The sequence below is a fragment of the Ascaphus truei genome, chromosome 6 (genome assembly GCF_040206685.1).
Source record: "Ascaphus truei isolate aAscTru1 chromosome 6, aAscTru1.hap1, whole genome shotgun sequence".
NCBI lineage: Eukaryota > Metazoa > Chordata > Amphibia > Anura > Ascaphidae > Ascaphus > Ascaphus truei.
In genome coordinates this window covers 67,820,932-67,837,587 of record NC_134488.1, presented here as the reverse complement: position 1 = coordinate 67,837,587, position 16,656 = coordinate 67,820,932, and the positions used below count along the sequence as shown (strand labels likewise).

At 47.5% G+C, this 16,656-nt stretch overlaps 1 protein-coding gene across 1 annotated transcript in view; it reads left to right on the top strand.

Moving 5' to 3' along the window:
- GRIK3 (glutamate ionotropic receptor kainate type subunit 3) overlaps positions 1 to 16,656 on the top strand; it is a 314,294-nt gene that overhangs the window by 228,507 nt on the left and 69,131 nt on the right. Inside the window, exon 7 of the mRNA XM_075604732.1 lies at positions 851 to 994. Within this exon, the coding sequence (XP_075460847.1) occupies positions 851 to 994 (144 nt within the window). The remainder of the gene's footprint in view (positions 1 to 850; positions 995 to 16,656) is intronic.

Sequence of the window (16,656 nt, the reverse complement as noted above, 5' to 3'; positions counted from 1 at the left end):
CTAATTTTTACACAAAAAGCACAGAAGTAAAGTTTTTTAAGAAGATTGGGACATCTTTATGTCTTCTAAGGCAGTGGTTTCCAACCTTTTTTACATCGTGAGCACATTTTTCTCTACAACATATTTCTTCTATGAACCCCTAATTAATTAATCTTTCTGCCTACTCACCAAAATATTGCTAACAAAACAGTTTGACTGATCACCGGGCAGTATAGTGTCCTAAGCTCATGGAAGTCACGCATGCTTAGAAAGGTCCCAAACCACACGTCGATGTGTACAGGCAGCATGGGCGGTGTAGCTGCCAATCACAACAGGAGCTTCCAAGGGCTGATGCAAGGCACTGTGGGGTGTGACTTTGGAAGCTCCCGCGTTAATTGACAACTGAACCACCCTCACGGAGGTGCAGTTTGGGACCTTACTAAGCCCGTAGTCCCTCCAGAGGCTAGATACTGCCTGGGATCCAAATTACATATATATTGTTTTGCAAACCCCTTGGAGATAGCTCATGGACCCCTAGGGGTTCACAAAGCACCTCTTCGAATTCACTATTTTAAGAAAACCGATTACACTGATAAGTTGATTAAGAAGCCTTTTTTTGGCCACTGAGGGACTGACCATTTCTCACTCTTTAGAACCAATATGCACACATTAGAAGGTAGGGTCACTAATATTGTCATGGGCTCTGAAGTCTCACTCTTTGAAGTCTGAATTTTTTCCTTCAAATTTTATTTCATTGGACAAGACCTCACCTTCGTTGGGTCGCTGAACTTAAACATAAATGCCAGTGTTTGCTTTTTTTGCAGGGCTGTGAGATGCTGCTCAACCCCAATGCTGTTCCCCTTTATTTTAGACAGACGCTGCTCTGACTTATGACGCAGTTCATATCGTGTCCGTTTGCTACCAGAGGGCCCCGCAGATGACGGTCAACTCGCTGCAGTGCCACCGACACAAAGCCTGGAGATTTGGCAACCGCTTCATGAATTTTATCAAAGAGGTAAACAAAGACCCCGGAATAATTCCCCAAAAGGGAGAACTAACCCTGGTCTAATGAAATGGGGAGTCCAGATGTGGAACTTAAATCGACTTAGCCAGAGCCCCACAGAAGGCAATTGAATCCCTTCTTAATACAAATGGGAAACCCCATCTAAAGATGTAGGTGGAACTCATTCTTAATATCTATGCAAAATACTAGTTATGGGTTTGAAATGTCCTATTGGCTGTTACTGTTGGGTAGATCGTGAGATGCAAGGGGCAGGTCCTCCACCTAATGACAAAAAAAGAGAGCGCAAAAAGAAGGACTGTATCAATAAAAATATAAACACTTTATCAAATAAAATAAACCAATCGAACACCGTTGACTGATGACAAACTGCACAACCTTCCAGGCAGATGAATTACAGCTGGAAGCCGACACCCGGAAGGGAAGCAAACATAAAAAGTCCTGGCTCCACACAAAAACGCTACGGAGCTCCCATAGAGCGCTCGTGGGTGTCTGGTGGGGGGGAGGGGGCACGGGACTAGACATCTGATGTCACTGTGTCTTACAATGACCACAATGACCTCAACGCGTTTCACGCTTGTTGCACTTCATAGTTTGCACAGCTAACGCAAAACGTGTTGAGGTAATTGTGGTCATTGTAAGACGCAGTGAGGTAAGACGTATTTGTACTGCCGTTACCTGTTGGCTCACAGAAGGCCGGAGCCTCCGCCACTAGGAGCCTGGGGTGATCGAATATCCATCTCGGTGCAGCGCCTCCACCTGAAAAGGATCCTGACGCAGCAGGATAAGCCCCTTCCTGGAACAATACCAGTAATACACACACACATCTGTATATATAATAACCGTTACTATGCACTATCAACAGTACCCTGTACCACACAGTATGACACCCCCAATTCAGTACCACCAATAAGTGTCCCAAAAGTACATTAGGTGCTAGGCACCAATACCCTGATGTCCTTTTCTCCAATGTCCGGGCCTACCCAAAGGTAGGGAGTAGCGCTACCTGTGACTTGTTGGTGCACTGTGTTGAGGTACCTTCCGAATACCGGTATTTGGTGCGGCCGACTTAACGATGAGGATCCACTGATCCAAAGATGTCGTCGTCCACGATGCTGATCCGCCTCTGCATTGGGTGGTCTCTGGTAGGTGGGTCCCACCTTTAAGAGTCTCTGTACATAGGTGGACTGGTCCCAGGCCAAAGGCCGCGAATCACCGCGTGGCGTCTTTTCTGTGTCCCTGACACTAAACAGTAAGAAGTGGGAAGTGTCCCTATCTAAGGGCCTTACCAGAAGCAACCACAAACTCCCTTGAGTAGGGCCTATCTGGGAACTAAGGGGGGTTCTCTGGCCTAGTCTGAGTGCCACTGACACTCAGACCCTACCTTCACCTTGTCTGTCCTGGCTCCAACTGGTGTGGTCCCTCTGAGTGTGCCAGATATATCTCTCTAACTGCCGAGATTCTAGAAGCCCTATTGGCTGATGTGTGCCACCTGACTAACAGCCCCTGGGAGCTGTAGTTCCCTTGCGGAGCTGTGGGTGTAATGGCCGCCGCTATACTAGCTCCTGTGCATGTGTGAGGTGGAGCAAGATGGCTGCCGCGCAAGTCCTATCCTTCTGCGCATGTGCGAACCGTTTGCGCATGCGCGCGTATAAACAACATGGTGCCTCCCTGCAAAGGGAGCTGCTGGGAGCCTTCAGCGATCCGGTCGCCCTCCTTTTCAGCCCGCGACTACCCCCGCAGCTACCGGAGATAAGGGGAAGCCGAGGGAGGCCCAGAGGGGGACCTGGCTACATGTTTTTAGTTTACCCCGTTGGATCATGGGAGAGAAGCTGGAGCAGCAGGATTGACTGAAAATGGGATTTTAGCAGGGAAGTTCAAGATCAGCGCAGCCTCTATCTATACTGTACCTCCACATAATGAACATGGTTTAACTGGTAGCTTCCGTTAATGACAGATTACTTACGTACATCCCTGTTGCTCAGTCCTGTGTCACGGTTGTCTATATTCTGTCAGGCTATATTTATACGGTTCATACAGTAGGGCACATGGAAGGATCCCTCTCTCCAGTCCATTTCTCAGAACCATTTGGTAGGGGTAAGAGGGGGGGGGGTTCTCATGAAAGCAGAATTGAATTTCACATCAGCCAAAGCAGTGACCCTAATTGAAAGTGGAAATCAGTGTCTTTTGAACCATGGCTTTAATAAATGTGATGTTAATTTTGCTTTGAAGCGAAGTAGACAATGGGCAAAGGGTGGTGTAGTTCTTAAAAAGTAGACAATGACTGGAAACATGATCTCTGGATTATTTGACGTATCATCCCAAAAACCCTTTAATAAACCAGTGGTGTATATTCTCTGAGAAGCGACTCACGAGTGTTTGACCCCAGCCTCTAACGTGCGATTCCCAGGGTGTAAAATTTTTTATTATTAATGTACTGAGGTTATTACAGACAGAAAACAATTCCTTTATAAAGGTTAACTTCCCCCAATTCAGACACCGGCATGTAAAGAGTGGAATTTTCCCTTCATACTCATGTGACATTTCTGACCCTCACAAACACAAACAGTGGGGAGAGGGGAAGAGACAGAGAGGGGGGGTGGAGAGACAGAGAGGGGGAGAGACAGAGCGGGGGGGGGGAGAGAGAGGGGGAGGGGGGAGAGACACAGATGTGGTGAAATACCTGTGAACACACCTGAGATACCAGGTAAATATGTTTTTTTTAAAGCATTTGAATATAATGTGGAAATTCAAATGAGCTTTTTTTTTCGGTATCTAAGATGCGTTCACAGGTATCTCTCCACATGTTGTATACCGGAGTGGTTTGAGAAGAATAAAAATGAATGGCTACTCAACTAGATAGGAATCTCATACTCAATCTCATACTCACTCTCACACTCACTCTCCTTTTCATAGTCCTTCAAAGATAATTTAACCTTTAGCTTTGCCATGTACAGTACTGTAAAGTACTGAGTAAAACTCAGGTTTGCTGGCTCTGAAAGCAGCACAATCGGCACCGTATCTGTCCGCTCCTCGTTCTCTTACCGTGCATCCCAAAACTGGAACAATCTACTGGAGACTCTCACAGCCGCCACCAGTCTAAGTTCTTTCAAAACTAAAGCTGTCTCACATTTTAATCTGGTCTGTAACTGTTACATACGCCTATAATATATATTATCTGTAACTGTGCATGCTATGTCTTGTATACAGTATAATGTATAACCCTGTTCACTTATGTAACTGTATTTGTAACCATGTATTATTTGTCATCTTATCTCTGTGCCCAGGACATACTTGAAAACGAGAGGTAACTCTCAATGTATTACTTCCTGGTAAAACATTTTTATAAATAAAATAAATTAAGGAGAAAGAAAATGTTTACATCAAAAGTGGACAGGAAGCCTGAGCTCTATCAAAGGCAAAACCTACTAAAATCCTATTCCAGAAAACAAATGAATGGGATCGTTACAATCAGATTTTAGCCACGTATTGTATTTATGAAGAATAATCTTAATAAAGCCGGATCGGGCCCTTAAAATAGTCAATCACAAATAAATACAGTACCTATGATTGGTATATGGCAGGAGCAGGCTGTTATTTGCATTTTTAAATTTTGTTTTAAAAAAAAAAGGCACTGCTACAATTTTGAGCTCTTTGGATATGCACAGAAAAAACGACCTAATTATTGTTATGAAAGGAAAATGAAACATAATGTGATTAGGGAAGAAGTACTCCTGAAATCAGTAATACCGTTTGCTGCTGAGCATGCTGGAGCTGACGAGAGGGTATCTGAGGACATGATGTATGACTCTACTGTTGAAAGGGGTTAATAATCACATGACCACATTGCTCTGCAGTGTATTGCTGCCCTCTCCATCCATTGAATTAATACTATTTGCATATCAAAGGTTGCTGCATTTAGTTTCAACAAACTATAAAAAGCAATAGTGTCCTCTAGGGGTTGACAATATGGTATGTCAGACTCTGGTACAGCATATTGTATCTACTGTCCCATTTCTATGTGGTTTGCATTAAAGGGAGAGTTTAGCACCTTCTGTACAGTGCTTAATGGGTGATTCAGAGGGGAGACATTAGGGTTAGAATAAATATATAGCCTACTGTATATCAGGATGATCCATAGGACAACTTTGCAGCAGCTGCCGCAGCATTATACAGGTATTACAATACACTTTTGCTGATTTTTCTCATAGACTTCAGTGGCATGGCCCAAAGCCCCCATCTCTGATTATGTGGCCCTGTATATATTAATATAAACTTTATTTTTCAGCGCCTTCACAAAAGCCACGCATGCCTCTCTGGCACTGCAGTGAATGGGTTATATTTTTGTACCTGTCTAATCTGTCCTCTTCCTTGTCCTATTTACCTGTCCTCCCCTTTCTGGGGGTTCACTTTCTCTCGCTCTCTCTCTCTCTCTCACATCTTTTCCTCCTCCCTTATCACGGTGGTATCATTTTTTTTGCTTCTTCTGTCAAATATATTTCATTTTTTATTTTCGGATCCGTGCCAGGAAAGTGTCAAAATAAAATAAAGAGGAGTGTAAATAATTTGTTCTCTTTGCAAATGCCTGCTAGCTTCTCGCTGCCTGTTTCAGACTGCTTGTCTCATGACAACTCATTGCAGATGATAGCTCTCTCTCTCTCACTCTCTCTGTTGCATGTAAAGCAGTCCACGCTGCTCGCCATTTTTATTTTTCCATTTTATTTCTTTACTTGTATAGCCATGCATAATAATGGTATATTACTTTCCTCTCTGTTGGCAGTAAGTCCTGATAAGTACGGGTATGCCAGCAGTAGCTATGGAGAAGTTATGGAGGTTTTCCCTCACACCATGGTGAGGTGCCCTATGTATGGAGGGGAGTGGCTGTATGCTCTGAGTCCCTGGATAGTGACATCAGGGATGCGCCTGCCTCCTGAAGTATATAAGGCACAACACAGTTAGTGATAGTGTGTTCCAGCAGCTGTGGAAAGTTGTTGGGAAGTTGTAGTTTCCTGCATAAGGGATTGTAGGAACACTTTGTGACCCTAGTGAAGTAACTAGCGGTCCAGGTTGACCAATCAGCCTGTCTAAGCTACTCTGTGTCCAGGGACCTGGCGCAGAGAGGATCTCCCTAGGAGAAGAGGGAATCCCACTTCAATTTGGGAGGGCATACCTGGCGAAGGGACAGCACGGAGAGATGTGCGGCTAGAGCCGGCAGCTGCATGGGGCAGTCTGCTACATCACCGTCTACAATAAAGATGACCTTGTTAACGATACCCCCACTGTGTGAGTGTGAAATTACTCAGCAGTGGATGGCACCACCAAGAAGGAGTTCCTCACCAGGACCATCTCCCTGCGGAAGCACAGATCCTGATGAGGTGGAGGTGCTGCACATGATGCAAGTTGAACTCGCACCCACTACCTCAGCTACCTGTCCTGATGACATCCACTAATACCATCCAGCAGGAGACTCAGGAGTCCTGTTGCCTACAGGTGCACCACCAAATACGAACACGTAATGGGGGTTGGTTATTAGAGTACCCGGGCCAATGTGAGATTGGGGGGGGGGGGGAAACCCGTTACAATTGGAGGCGCTGCTGAGATATATATATCTATTAAACAGGACAGGCTTTTGCTAGGCACACACTAGGAAACAGGGAAAGTGTATGCTGCCACTTTGTGCTGCGTTGGGATGGAACCGCAGGGATACCCTGGGAACCTGAGAGGAGTTAGTGGGTCTGGAGAGGGGCTATAGCTGTCCGAGTCACCTTGAGGTCGCGCTAGGGGTAGGACGCCTGAAGGGATAGCCTGTTAACTAGGTCAGGACTCCTGGAGAGGGTCTGCACTAGGCTGACCAAGAGAGGTAGACGCCCAAGTACTGCATGGAAGCCCCAGAGTACTCTAGCCATTCCAGATCACTTACTACAGGGAGCACAGACTGGGAGGAAGGAGATACAGTAGACACTGAGAGAGTGAGCCTAGCCAGAGGTAGTGCAAACACGAGTTAGACCTATGTTAGGTACACAAGGTGGTGCACAACGCATGTTTATTGTACGGATGTGGTAGCTGCCCCGCAGAGCGGAGCTCCATGTACAATAATCCAGTATACAGTGAGCAAGAAGCGACCGTCAGAATGGAGTATCTGCAAAGAGCAGAAGGTCCAGGATGCCGGGATGAGGAAGGAGAACAAGCTACAGGAGAGACTCTTGGAATGGCGTGAAAGCCGTGGCTGCGCCGTGTTTGTCATGCCTATGTTCTCGGGAAGATACCCCCGAGAATAGTGAGGACGACAGCCTTGCGAGATGGGAGGAACGAAACGGACTTTGTTACACACCAATAAACAAACAGCCAGACGCTACCTCAAATATGAAGGACAGTACTTACCAAAATGGCGGTTCCTGCGTTCCCGGGACACCGCGTGGGCCAGCTGCAGAAAGTCTTGCAACTTTGCAGTTTGCTAATTGTTGGCTAGGATTTGCAGCAACGAGGAAACTCCACCCAGTTGGGGAGTTTGGCGCGAAAGCTGGAGCCGCGCCCTCATGGACTATGACTCACTCCGCCCCAGTGCTGGGTCAGCCTACAAAGCGGCGAGACATCCCCCTAGTTTCAACCAGGGGGAGTGGTCTGCAGTTCCACCGGATACCGATGGAGGAAGTGGGGGGAAGGATTGCTCTACCATCCCCTGCACTTCAGTTGCGAAGAGCCATTGATCAATACAGACCGCTTGGACGAGTGCTTCCGTTGGTGACCATGGCTGAGCAAACGGAGAAAGTGGAACAGAGTCCCTTGATATCCACCCACCCCTATTCGGCTCCAGGAGGCTTCCTGATTATCCGCGTAGAGGGTGTGGAGACAGTGGTCTGTCTCTGCCTGCAGTGCAGACTGCCTGGCGGAGCCGTGGGCAGTGAGGCTCAATGCCCTCATTGTGGACTGCAATATATGTGGCCTATGACGACATTTGTGCCTGTACAAGCCGGGGGGATGAAAGATCCTACCCCGATGTCGGCTGCGGAGCTTCCGGGTGCACTGTGGAGTGTGAGTGCAGGTCCCGCGGAGCCGGAATCAAGCCGAGTTCTTAAGGCCGAGAAAACCAGTCATCGGAGAGGTGACCGGAAAGGAGCCCATCGACGGTCCCCTACTGGAATACCCCGCCCGAACTGTAAATTAGAGTCCTCGGACGAGGAGTGTGCCAGGTTGGCAGAGGCACAGGACTTGTTGGCGGAGTACCATACTAGTGGTATTCCGTGGCGAGATGCTATCCCTCGTGGTGTGGAGACACGGAGTCGAGTGTCTCCAGTACCGCGACAACCCGATCGCCGGAGTCCCACTGCCGTGGTGACTAGCGGGTCGGAAGGAGGTCGATCCACCCCGACCCTGCGGAGCAGTAGGTTAACTCCGTGCTCACCGCAGATTCCGGGGGTGGAGGTGAACGAAGAGCGGATCCAGGGTCAGGCTGGACCACGCAGCAGAAGGGCGTTGCCGGATGTCCTCGTGGAGAAAGAGGTCTCGATTGGGGACCCCACCCAAGATGGCGTCGCAGCACGTGCGTGTCCAGAGGCAGTTCCGGACGACCTGAGCGGTGTTGAGTGGGAGGCGATTGCGCCTCTACGGTCGAGCAGTGGGAGTCGATCCCCTACGGACAGACGGAGTGGGCGCTCGAACCGGAGAGCGAGAGGCTCAGCTGCCGAAGGAAAGAATGGATTTTGTGGCGGACGTGAGTCAGGTATAGTGGAGGAGCAGGCCGTGACCCTGCCGGTACCTACCGTCCGTCCCCCAACCCCGTCCATCCCCAAAGTTAGCCCCAAGGCCCTAGTTCAATCCCCTGTCCCTTTCACCTGTTCATTCGGGTCAACCTCTAGCCTGGGGATGTCAGGGGATTCCCGGGGTCCTACCGAAGAGCGGACTGGAAGCCTGGACTGGGGAACTTCGGATGATGGGTCGGAGGGTGGAGGGAGGATTTCCCGACGAGGGTCGGTACCCAGTGATAACACTAGTATGCTGAGTATCACGGGTGGACACTGGTCACAGCGTAAGGAAAGGGTTGCGCCATCTGAGGGTACTTCAGGGGTATCATCGGGTGGGCCTGAGGAGGAAGAGCCACTAGAACCCAACTCAGGGGAGGTACGGGAAACTAGGTGGTGGGCACCATTATATGAGGGTTATGTCGCCTGGATTGACCGCACCCGTTTCATTCTAGAAAGGGATGGGGTGGTTGACCATTGGTGGGCTCCTGGGGATTTTGACGATGAGGCCTATCTCAAGGAGCTACGAGTAAGGTGGGACCGAATACAAGGAGGTCTTATTACCCCAAAGGGATCTGAAGGGTTAGATGATCCGGTGGAGTCAGATGAGCCCCTGTCATGGGTGTTACCGGGAAAGGCTGGGCAAACTAAATTAACCCGGGCCTGCCGAGCTGAACGGGTTATTGCAGCCAAATATAAAAGGTCCCATGGGCTTGAATACCCATATGTCCCTGAACCTCTGATGAGGGAAATAGAGGACAATCGAGAAAGGTGGCTTTGTAATGATATCGAATACTATATCGTTAATAAGGGAGGAGCCATTAAGGGAGTTCAGGCTGAGCAGAGGGTCTCCCAACTGATGCGGGTCTGGAAAATCGGGCGCAGCATTTATATGCACAAGGTGGTGTATTGTAATGAGCGAGGCTTGCCCCGAGAGTTTAGCGTAACAGTCACCGATGCAGCAGGGCGGGAGGTGAAGAAACCAGACCCTCGACACTACTACTAGGTCCCGTCAAAGAGTGATCTGCCTTTTTCTTTGATGTTCTCTGCTGGTCAGTGAGCGGATGTTCTGTCATTATTATGTGAATGTGATAATGTTTAACGCTTAATTTGTGTGTTCTTTTTCAGTGTTTCCTGGAGCAAGGTACACCAAATTTAGGCCCCAGCCGGGACGGTGGGGATTCACCAGGGGGAGTATATAGCCATGCATAATAATGGTATATTACTTTCCTCTCTGTTGGCAGTAAGTCCTGATAAGTACGGGTATGCCAGCAGTAGTTATGGAGGTTTTCCCTCACACCATGGTGAGGTGCCCTATTTATGGAGGGGAGTGGCTGTATGCTCTGAGTCCCTGAATAGTGACATCAGGGATGCGCCTGCCTCCTGAAGTATATAAGGCACAACACAGTTAGTGATAGTGTGTTCCAGCAGCTGTGGAAAGTTGTTGGGAAGTTGTAGTTTCCTTCATAAGGGATTGTAGGAACACTTTGTGACCCTAGTGAAGTAACTAGCGGTCCAGGTTGACCAATCAGCCTGTCTAAGCTACTCTGTGTCCAGGGACCTGGCGCAGAGAGGATCTCCCTAGGAGAAGAGGGAATCCCACTTCAATTTGGGAGGGCGTACCTGGCGAAGGGACAGCACGGAGAGATGTGCGGCTAGAGCCGGCAGCTGGATGGGGCAGTCTGCTACATCACCGTCTACAATAAAGATGACCTTGTTAACAATACCCCCACTGTGTGAGTGTGAAATTACTCAGCAGTGGATGGCACCACCAAGAAGGAGTTCCTCACCAGGACCATCTCCCTGCGGAAGCACAGATCCTGATGAGGTGGAGGCGCTGCACATGATGTAAGTTGAACTCGCACCCACTACCTCAGCTACCTGTCCTGATGACATCCCCTAATACCATCCAGCGGGAGACTCAGGAGTCCTGTTGCCTACAGGTGCACCACCAAACACGAACACGTAATGGGGGTTGGTTATTAGAGTACCCAGGCCAATGTGAGATTGGGGGGGGGGAAACCCGTTACACTTGCGTTAAAAGATCTTTTGTTACCCTTTCCAACGCTGTTTTTAATTTAATTTTTAAAAGCTGATGCTCTCTTCGGGAGATATGTGTTTGAAATATTAAGTGTCTGGGAGATTAAAATGGAGCTCTCCCCATAAGAGCCCAGTGCAGTCCACCATCGTAATCTTAGATGCTGGAGATTAAGAAAATCATGAATTCTAATACTGTACATATATATATAATTGTTATATTTTAAGAGCAGGCCATGCTCATGGGGAAAGATCCTAACATGATATGACTTAAACTCATATAGGCTTCTGAGGGGTATTGCTGCTTTAAAAAACATACTGTAAGTACTGTACTTCTCCAGCTACTGTAGGGGCAAATTACAGGAGTCAGTTGGTTAGTGTCACAGGTGACCGGGAGTTGGGACACAGTTGGTTAGTGTCTTTCCCGGGATCAAGCACCAGACAGGACACAGAGATCAAATGTTTATTCCGGCTGAAGCCAACAGACACAGCACAGTCACTTAACAGAGCTATACACAAAGCCTCAGAGTAATACAGAGGGAGTCCAGGAGAGATCTGTGGAACTCAGATGGGCCCACACTACCGCCTGGCACCCTTGCTGAGCATATTGGATCCTCTTAGTGACCCTGTCCTGTATACTGGGGGGGACCAGGATGTGACGGCTGGGAGTCGGGGAGGGGTTAAGGCAGGCAGGGAGCTAGCCATCCATGCAGATTCCTGCCGGCTTACCTTCCTGGTTCTGGCATGGTCTTCTGGGGGGTTGATCTCCAAAGTCCTGGGAGCGATCTGAGCTGCGTAGTGGCAGACAAGGTTGCCCAAGTCATAGCCCAGTAGAATGTCAGCAATCAGACCAGGCAGCACCCCCAGCTCACGAATTTCATCAGCCACTTTGACCTGAATCGCTTTTCCTTGTACAGGATGCTCGGGCTGGATCATGTCTGGTCGGACAAGGGTGACCACCACTTGCCGACTTGCCCCCAATCAGCACCAGTTCAGGTACTTGCAGTGGGGATCCTGTTTGTCTATCGGATCGTAGTCGCTTGCAATGGTACCCATTGGAACCTCATACCGCATGTCTGACTGAGGGGTGATCGGGTTGGATGCAGGGGTTATCCCCACAAAGGCAAATCACAGGCAAATCACAGGCAAATCGGGTTCAGGGTGCCTGGTCAGATCCCTGAAGTGGAGGGTGCTGTAGGGCAATCCCGACGGAGATCCCCCATCTGGTTACACCAGAAGTACCGCATCTTGTGGGGAAATCCGGCCAAGGTTGGAACTGGCGAGAGTTAGAGCCGGTCTCCAGACCGGAGCAGCAGACCGGAGCTCTTATGGTATCAAATAAACAGGTGTTTATTTTGGCTGAGCCATCAGACTGCACAAAGTCACTTAACAGAGCTATACTCTCAGCCTCCGTGCAATACAGAGGGAATCCTAGTCGTTTAGGTGCCCGGCTCCACCGCAATGACTCCCCTCGAGCAGCTTCCACTTCTGTAGGAGGTCCAGAGTCTCCAGGCAGCACTGGATGTTAGTTGCGGCAGAGCAACTTTGAATATCCTGCTCAACGTAGTAGGCAGCCTCGACCTCGTGTGTCTCTGGCACATCTTCTGAGCCCACTGCTTAGGCTAAGGCCCCGGTATCTCCGCTGCAACTCGCGCCCGCGAGACTGGCGGCGCGTGCAGCCGATTACCTGGTCTGCAGCTCACTGCAGGAAGAGAGACCAGGGGGGGGGTGGCGGGGGAGTGACGGGGGCGCGGCCATGATGTCACCCGGCAGGTTCGCCCTCATTGGCTGAACCGCCGGGGGGCGTGCCGTATCGCTCGACGCGAGTCCTGCTCTCAATTCTATTGAGAGCAGGAGCAGCTCTCGCCACAGCGCTGCGGCTCCCCCTCGCAGCGGGCCCGGCGCCATTGAGGGGAGGGCTCTCGTCCGTGCAGCGTCCGCCACAGCGGACGCTGTAGTAGGCAGCGAGGTCAAGGCCTAAGTCTATCTGCACGACACTGCCGTTTGGGCAAACTATGCCAAACCCATATTCCTGGGCGGGTAGGCTGGGTAATTGTATTACCAGCCTATCATGCCCAGGGAACAAAGAAATATAGTTTACAGTTGACATGGCACAACATAGACTGAATAAAGACATGGCTATACACTCTTAGGGATAAGACAGAGATTTCTGGCAACAAGAGCCACAGGTAGATTGGTATGCACGGCATTCCTGCACATCCATCAGATGGACAGGGACCAGAGACCGGGCTTAACCTTTAATATGCTGGTCTCTGGGCCCCTACCGTCACTGTTAGAAATATGCAAACCGTGGCCTATACTCAGTGGCATTTCTCTGGTCCCTAACTCGTGGTGCCTTATTTTGTAGAGCAAGGTTTGTCTACTGGTGCCCAACGATTAGCCTTGATGTGGCCCTTAGACGCTCTGCTCCTGGTAATTTCCTAATACTGTAGTTGCTTAGGCAGCGAAGTGCAGTTTTTCCTACTGAAACTCACTTGTTACTTGTAACTTAAGTGTCATCTACTGTAAATATATGGTACATATGTTATAAATGCAGGCAAAATGTTTAAATAGAATAATGTTTTTTCTCTAAATGTAGCTACAATGACATTTCAATACTCTTGTGGCCATTTTACACCTTAATGTTTTCTGATCTGGAGCACTAGTTCAATAGCCCTGTGTCACAGTGACCTGGTCCCATGTCAGCACCATGCTACGTTCTCACCATTGTCCCCTATAATTAAATCTATTCCAAGCCTTTCATATCTTATAACTCTGGGATGCTGCTAAAGGTTTCTACTTCCCGGCAAATATATGATCAACAGTACACAATAAATATTAACCAGTTCACTGCCAGAGGGCCCTTTCTTATTTATTTTATGCAATAGTCACACACAGAATCCAAAACAATTTTTGCCTTTCATTTCTTGATTTTTTTTCCCAGCAATGTTTTACGCAAAGTAAAGGGTGTCGCTGGCAGATTTCAGCAACGAGAACTTTTAAAGACAAAGCTAAGTAAGGCTGGGCATATTAACAAGATCCGACGTTTGATTTGCAACAAATGTTAAAATCGGAGTGAATTATATGTATGTATATATGTATATATGTATGAATGTGTATATATATATATATTATATATATATATATATATATATATATATATATATATATATATATATATATATATATATATATATAGTGGTTGACAAATCACCAAAAAATCTACTCGCCACACAAAAAAATCTACTCGCCACCTAGTACCAAATGTGTGCTGCTTGGGCCAATATTTACTCGCCCAGGGGTTAAATCCACTCGCCCGGGGCGAGCAAATGTATAGGTTTGTCGAACACTGTATATATATATATATATATATATATATATATATATATATATATATATATATATATATATATACTGTATATACTGTGTATTCACTCTGATTTTAACATTTGTTGCAAATCAAACATATATATATATATATATATATATATATATATATATATATATATATATCTAAATTGGTTGATCTTTTTGAAAAACCATCCCCCAAAAAATCTATTTTGTTTTCGTCATGTTGTTATTAAAGTCCAAAACCAAAACACATTAGATTTTTTTTTTTTTAAACCCGTCACTGCGGAAGAATTCTGTTAGCTCATTGCAGAGCAAGCATTTAATGTATAAAAATAGCCTTAGTCCCACACTGTAATGGATTTTTCTGTGATGCCTTGTAAATTGTAACTCGCCCAGAAAGAATTAGGTGGTGATACCACTTTACAGATCATTGGCGAGACCTCAGCGAGGTTACAGTGTCCAAAATAGAACAGTTCTGCATCTAACCTATTAAACCAGCTTAGCATCCACCATGTTAACCCTTGGCTAGCATTGCATTGCTGTGTGCCTGTAATGTTACACTCGCATGTAAAGTTGCGATCTCACATACAATAGCTGGACAGAAAATAATGCTTTGTTAAGCATGTGTCCCTTCATTTGTTCCCTAAACAAACCTAACCGACCTAACAGCAAACATTTGGCTGCCTTTATTGTTTTGAAAATGAATTACAAATGTCATTTCTTCCGAGCCTCTGAATGGAGGAGAGTTTGTCAATGAAGTGTTTTCTTTTAGCTTTAGCCCAACCTGGGCCGGCTTGATGGCTGTGCAGTCAGGGTCTTCCCTACAGAAATGAAACTGATTGTCGGAGGAGAGCGCGGGGCCTCTGTAACTCTCTTACCTTCTCCGGCAGCTTCTCCTCCTGCAGGGTCCCTCATCATGGCTCTGCGACGTCAAATGGTGGCTCGTTGCCATGACAACGGGACGTTGCCACGTCATGCGGCATGTTGCTATGATAACGGGACGGCTTGCGGCGCTGCGTTTCCATGACAGCATGACGCCGCATGGCCCTGCGATTTGACGTCACATTGTTATGGCAACGCAGCGTCATTTTACGTCGCAAAGTCCTGATGATGGGACGCTGAGTAGGTAAGAGCTGAGGCCCCACACGTGTCCCTGCACCGAGCACCGCAAACACCACAGCCGCCCCTGTCTGTCCTCATCGGAGACACAAAAAAGATAAAGCAGGGTACGGGGGGGCTTTGACTGTGTAAACTCTTGTTGAACACACAGTGATATCAGACAACAGGGAGCGGCCAAAGGAAATCAAACCCCTCCCAGGCCTCAGCTACAAACTAACTTTAAAAATGTATTGAAAAAACTTAGTTAGGTTTGGGTGTCTGTTGCCCTAAATTGACCCCTTGCATGCATTAATTACACTTTGGTACTCGGAGAGAATGGCCCTTTAATAATTTAATTCTCTTAAAGGCGCAATCCCTCCTAGTACAAAATTTACCAATATCAACCTTTATGGACTGAGTGAGATTTGGGGGGGGGGGGGGGGGAGAAAATTGCAATGTAATGGGAAAAGTGCAGATCTTTATCAGAGCGACTCCACTGGATGCTAAAAATCAGCGAGACTGACTCCAAATCATTGAATATTATTGGGGTGTCTGAGACCAGGCGGGTCACATCCCAGCAGTATTATGCACCAGATCTTGAAGCAGAAAGATGAGGCTTTACAGAAATCTGTATCCTTCACCTTTTGCAAGCATTAAATTCACCACCAAAATGTCAGCACGCGGACAGTTTGCAGCAGAGAAATGTCTGCTCCTCCTGACATTTTACAAAGTATGCTAATGCAGATCATTTCTTTCTTTTTGCCATACAGTATATATATTTTTTAAACTCTTATGGCCATCACGCCCCATGACACATCCGCAGCACTGAGGCTACGTTCCTGCAACATCTTTTCTTATCCTGATCTGCTTGAAACATGAAAATGGACTTTCATACAGATGGGCCCATATTTACTAAGCAGTCTTTTCCTTGCAGCGCTGGGAGACGGCAGTGACAGCCCTGAATGAACTGTAAGGTATCCTCTGACAGAAGAGGATCCTCTGACATGCGAGTCATAGAATCTTGTTTTTTTTTTTTGCTTCACCGGCTGATAAAAAAACAAATGTGCACTTTTCCTTTTAGATGCCATATTTGGGGCCAAAACCTCACAATCTCACTGGTTTTGGTCCATCAAGGTTGACAGCACTGCATTCGTTGACACCCTTTGGGTGCCCCAGGTCGTACTGCGCTTATAGTGCCTTGCGACGGTGACGTCGCTACAAAACAGATTCATTATCGCCGTCACAAGCGCTTATAGTAAGGGCGACGCGACGGGAGCGACGTCGTGACCAAAAATTTGGTAGCCGGTCAAATTAGATTTTTCAGAGGCTGTCGCCACATGTGACAGCCTCTGAACCAATCAATTGCCAGGTCGCTAGCGACGTCACTGCAAAGCGAAATGAAACTTTTGCGGGTGGCGACAGGTGACGTCA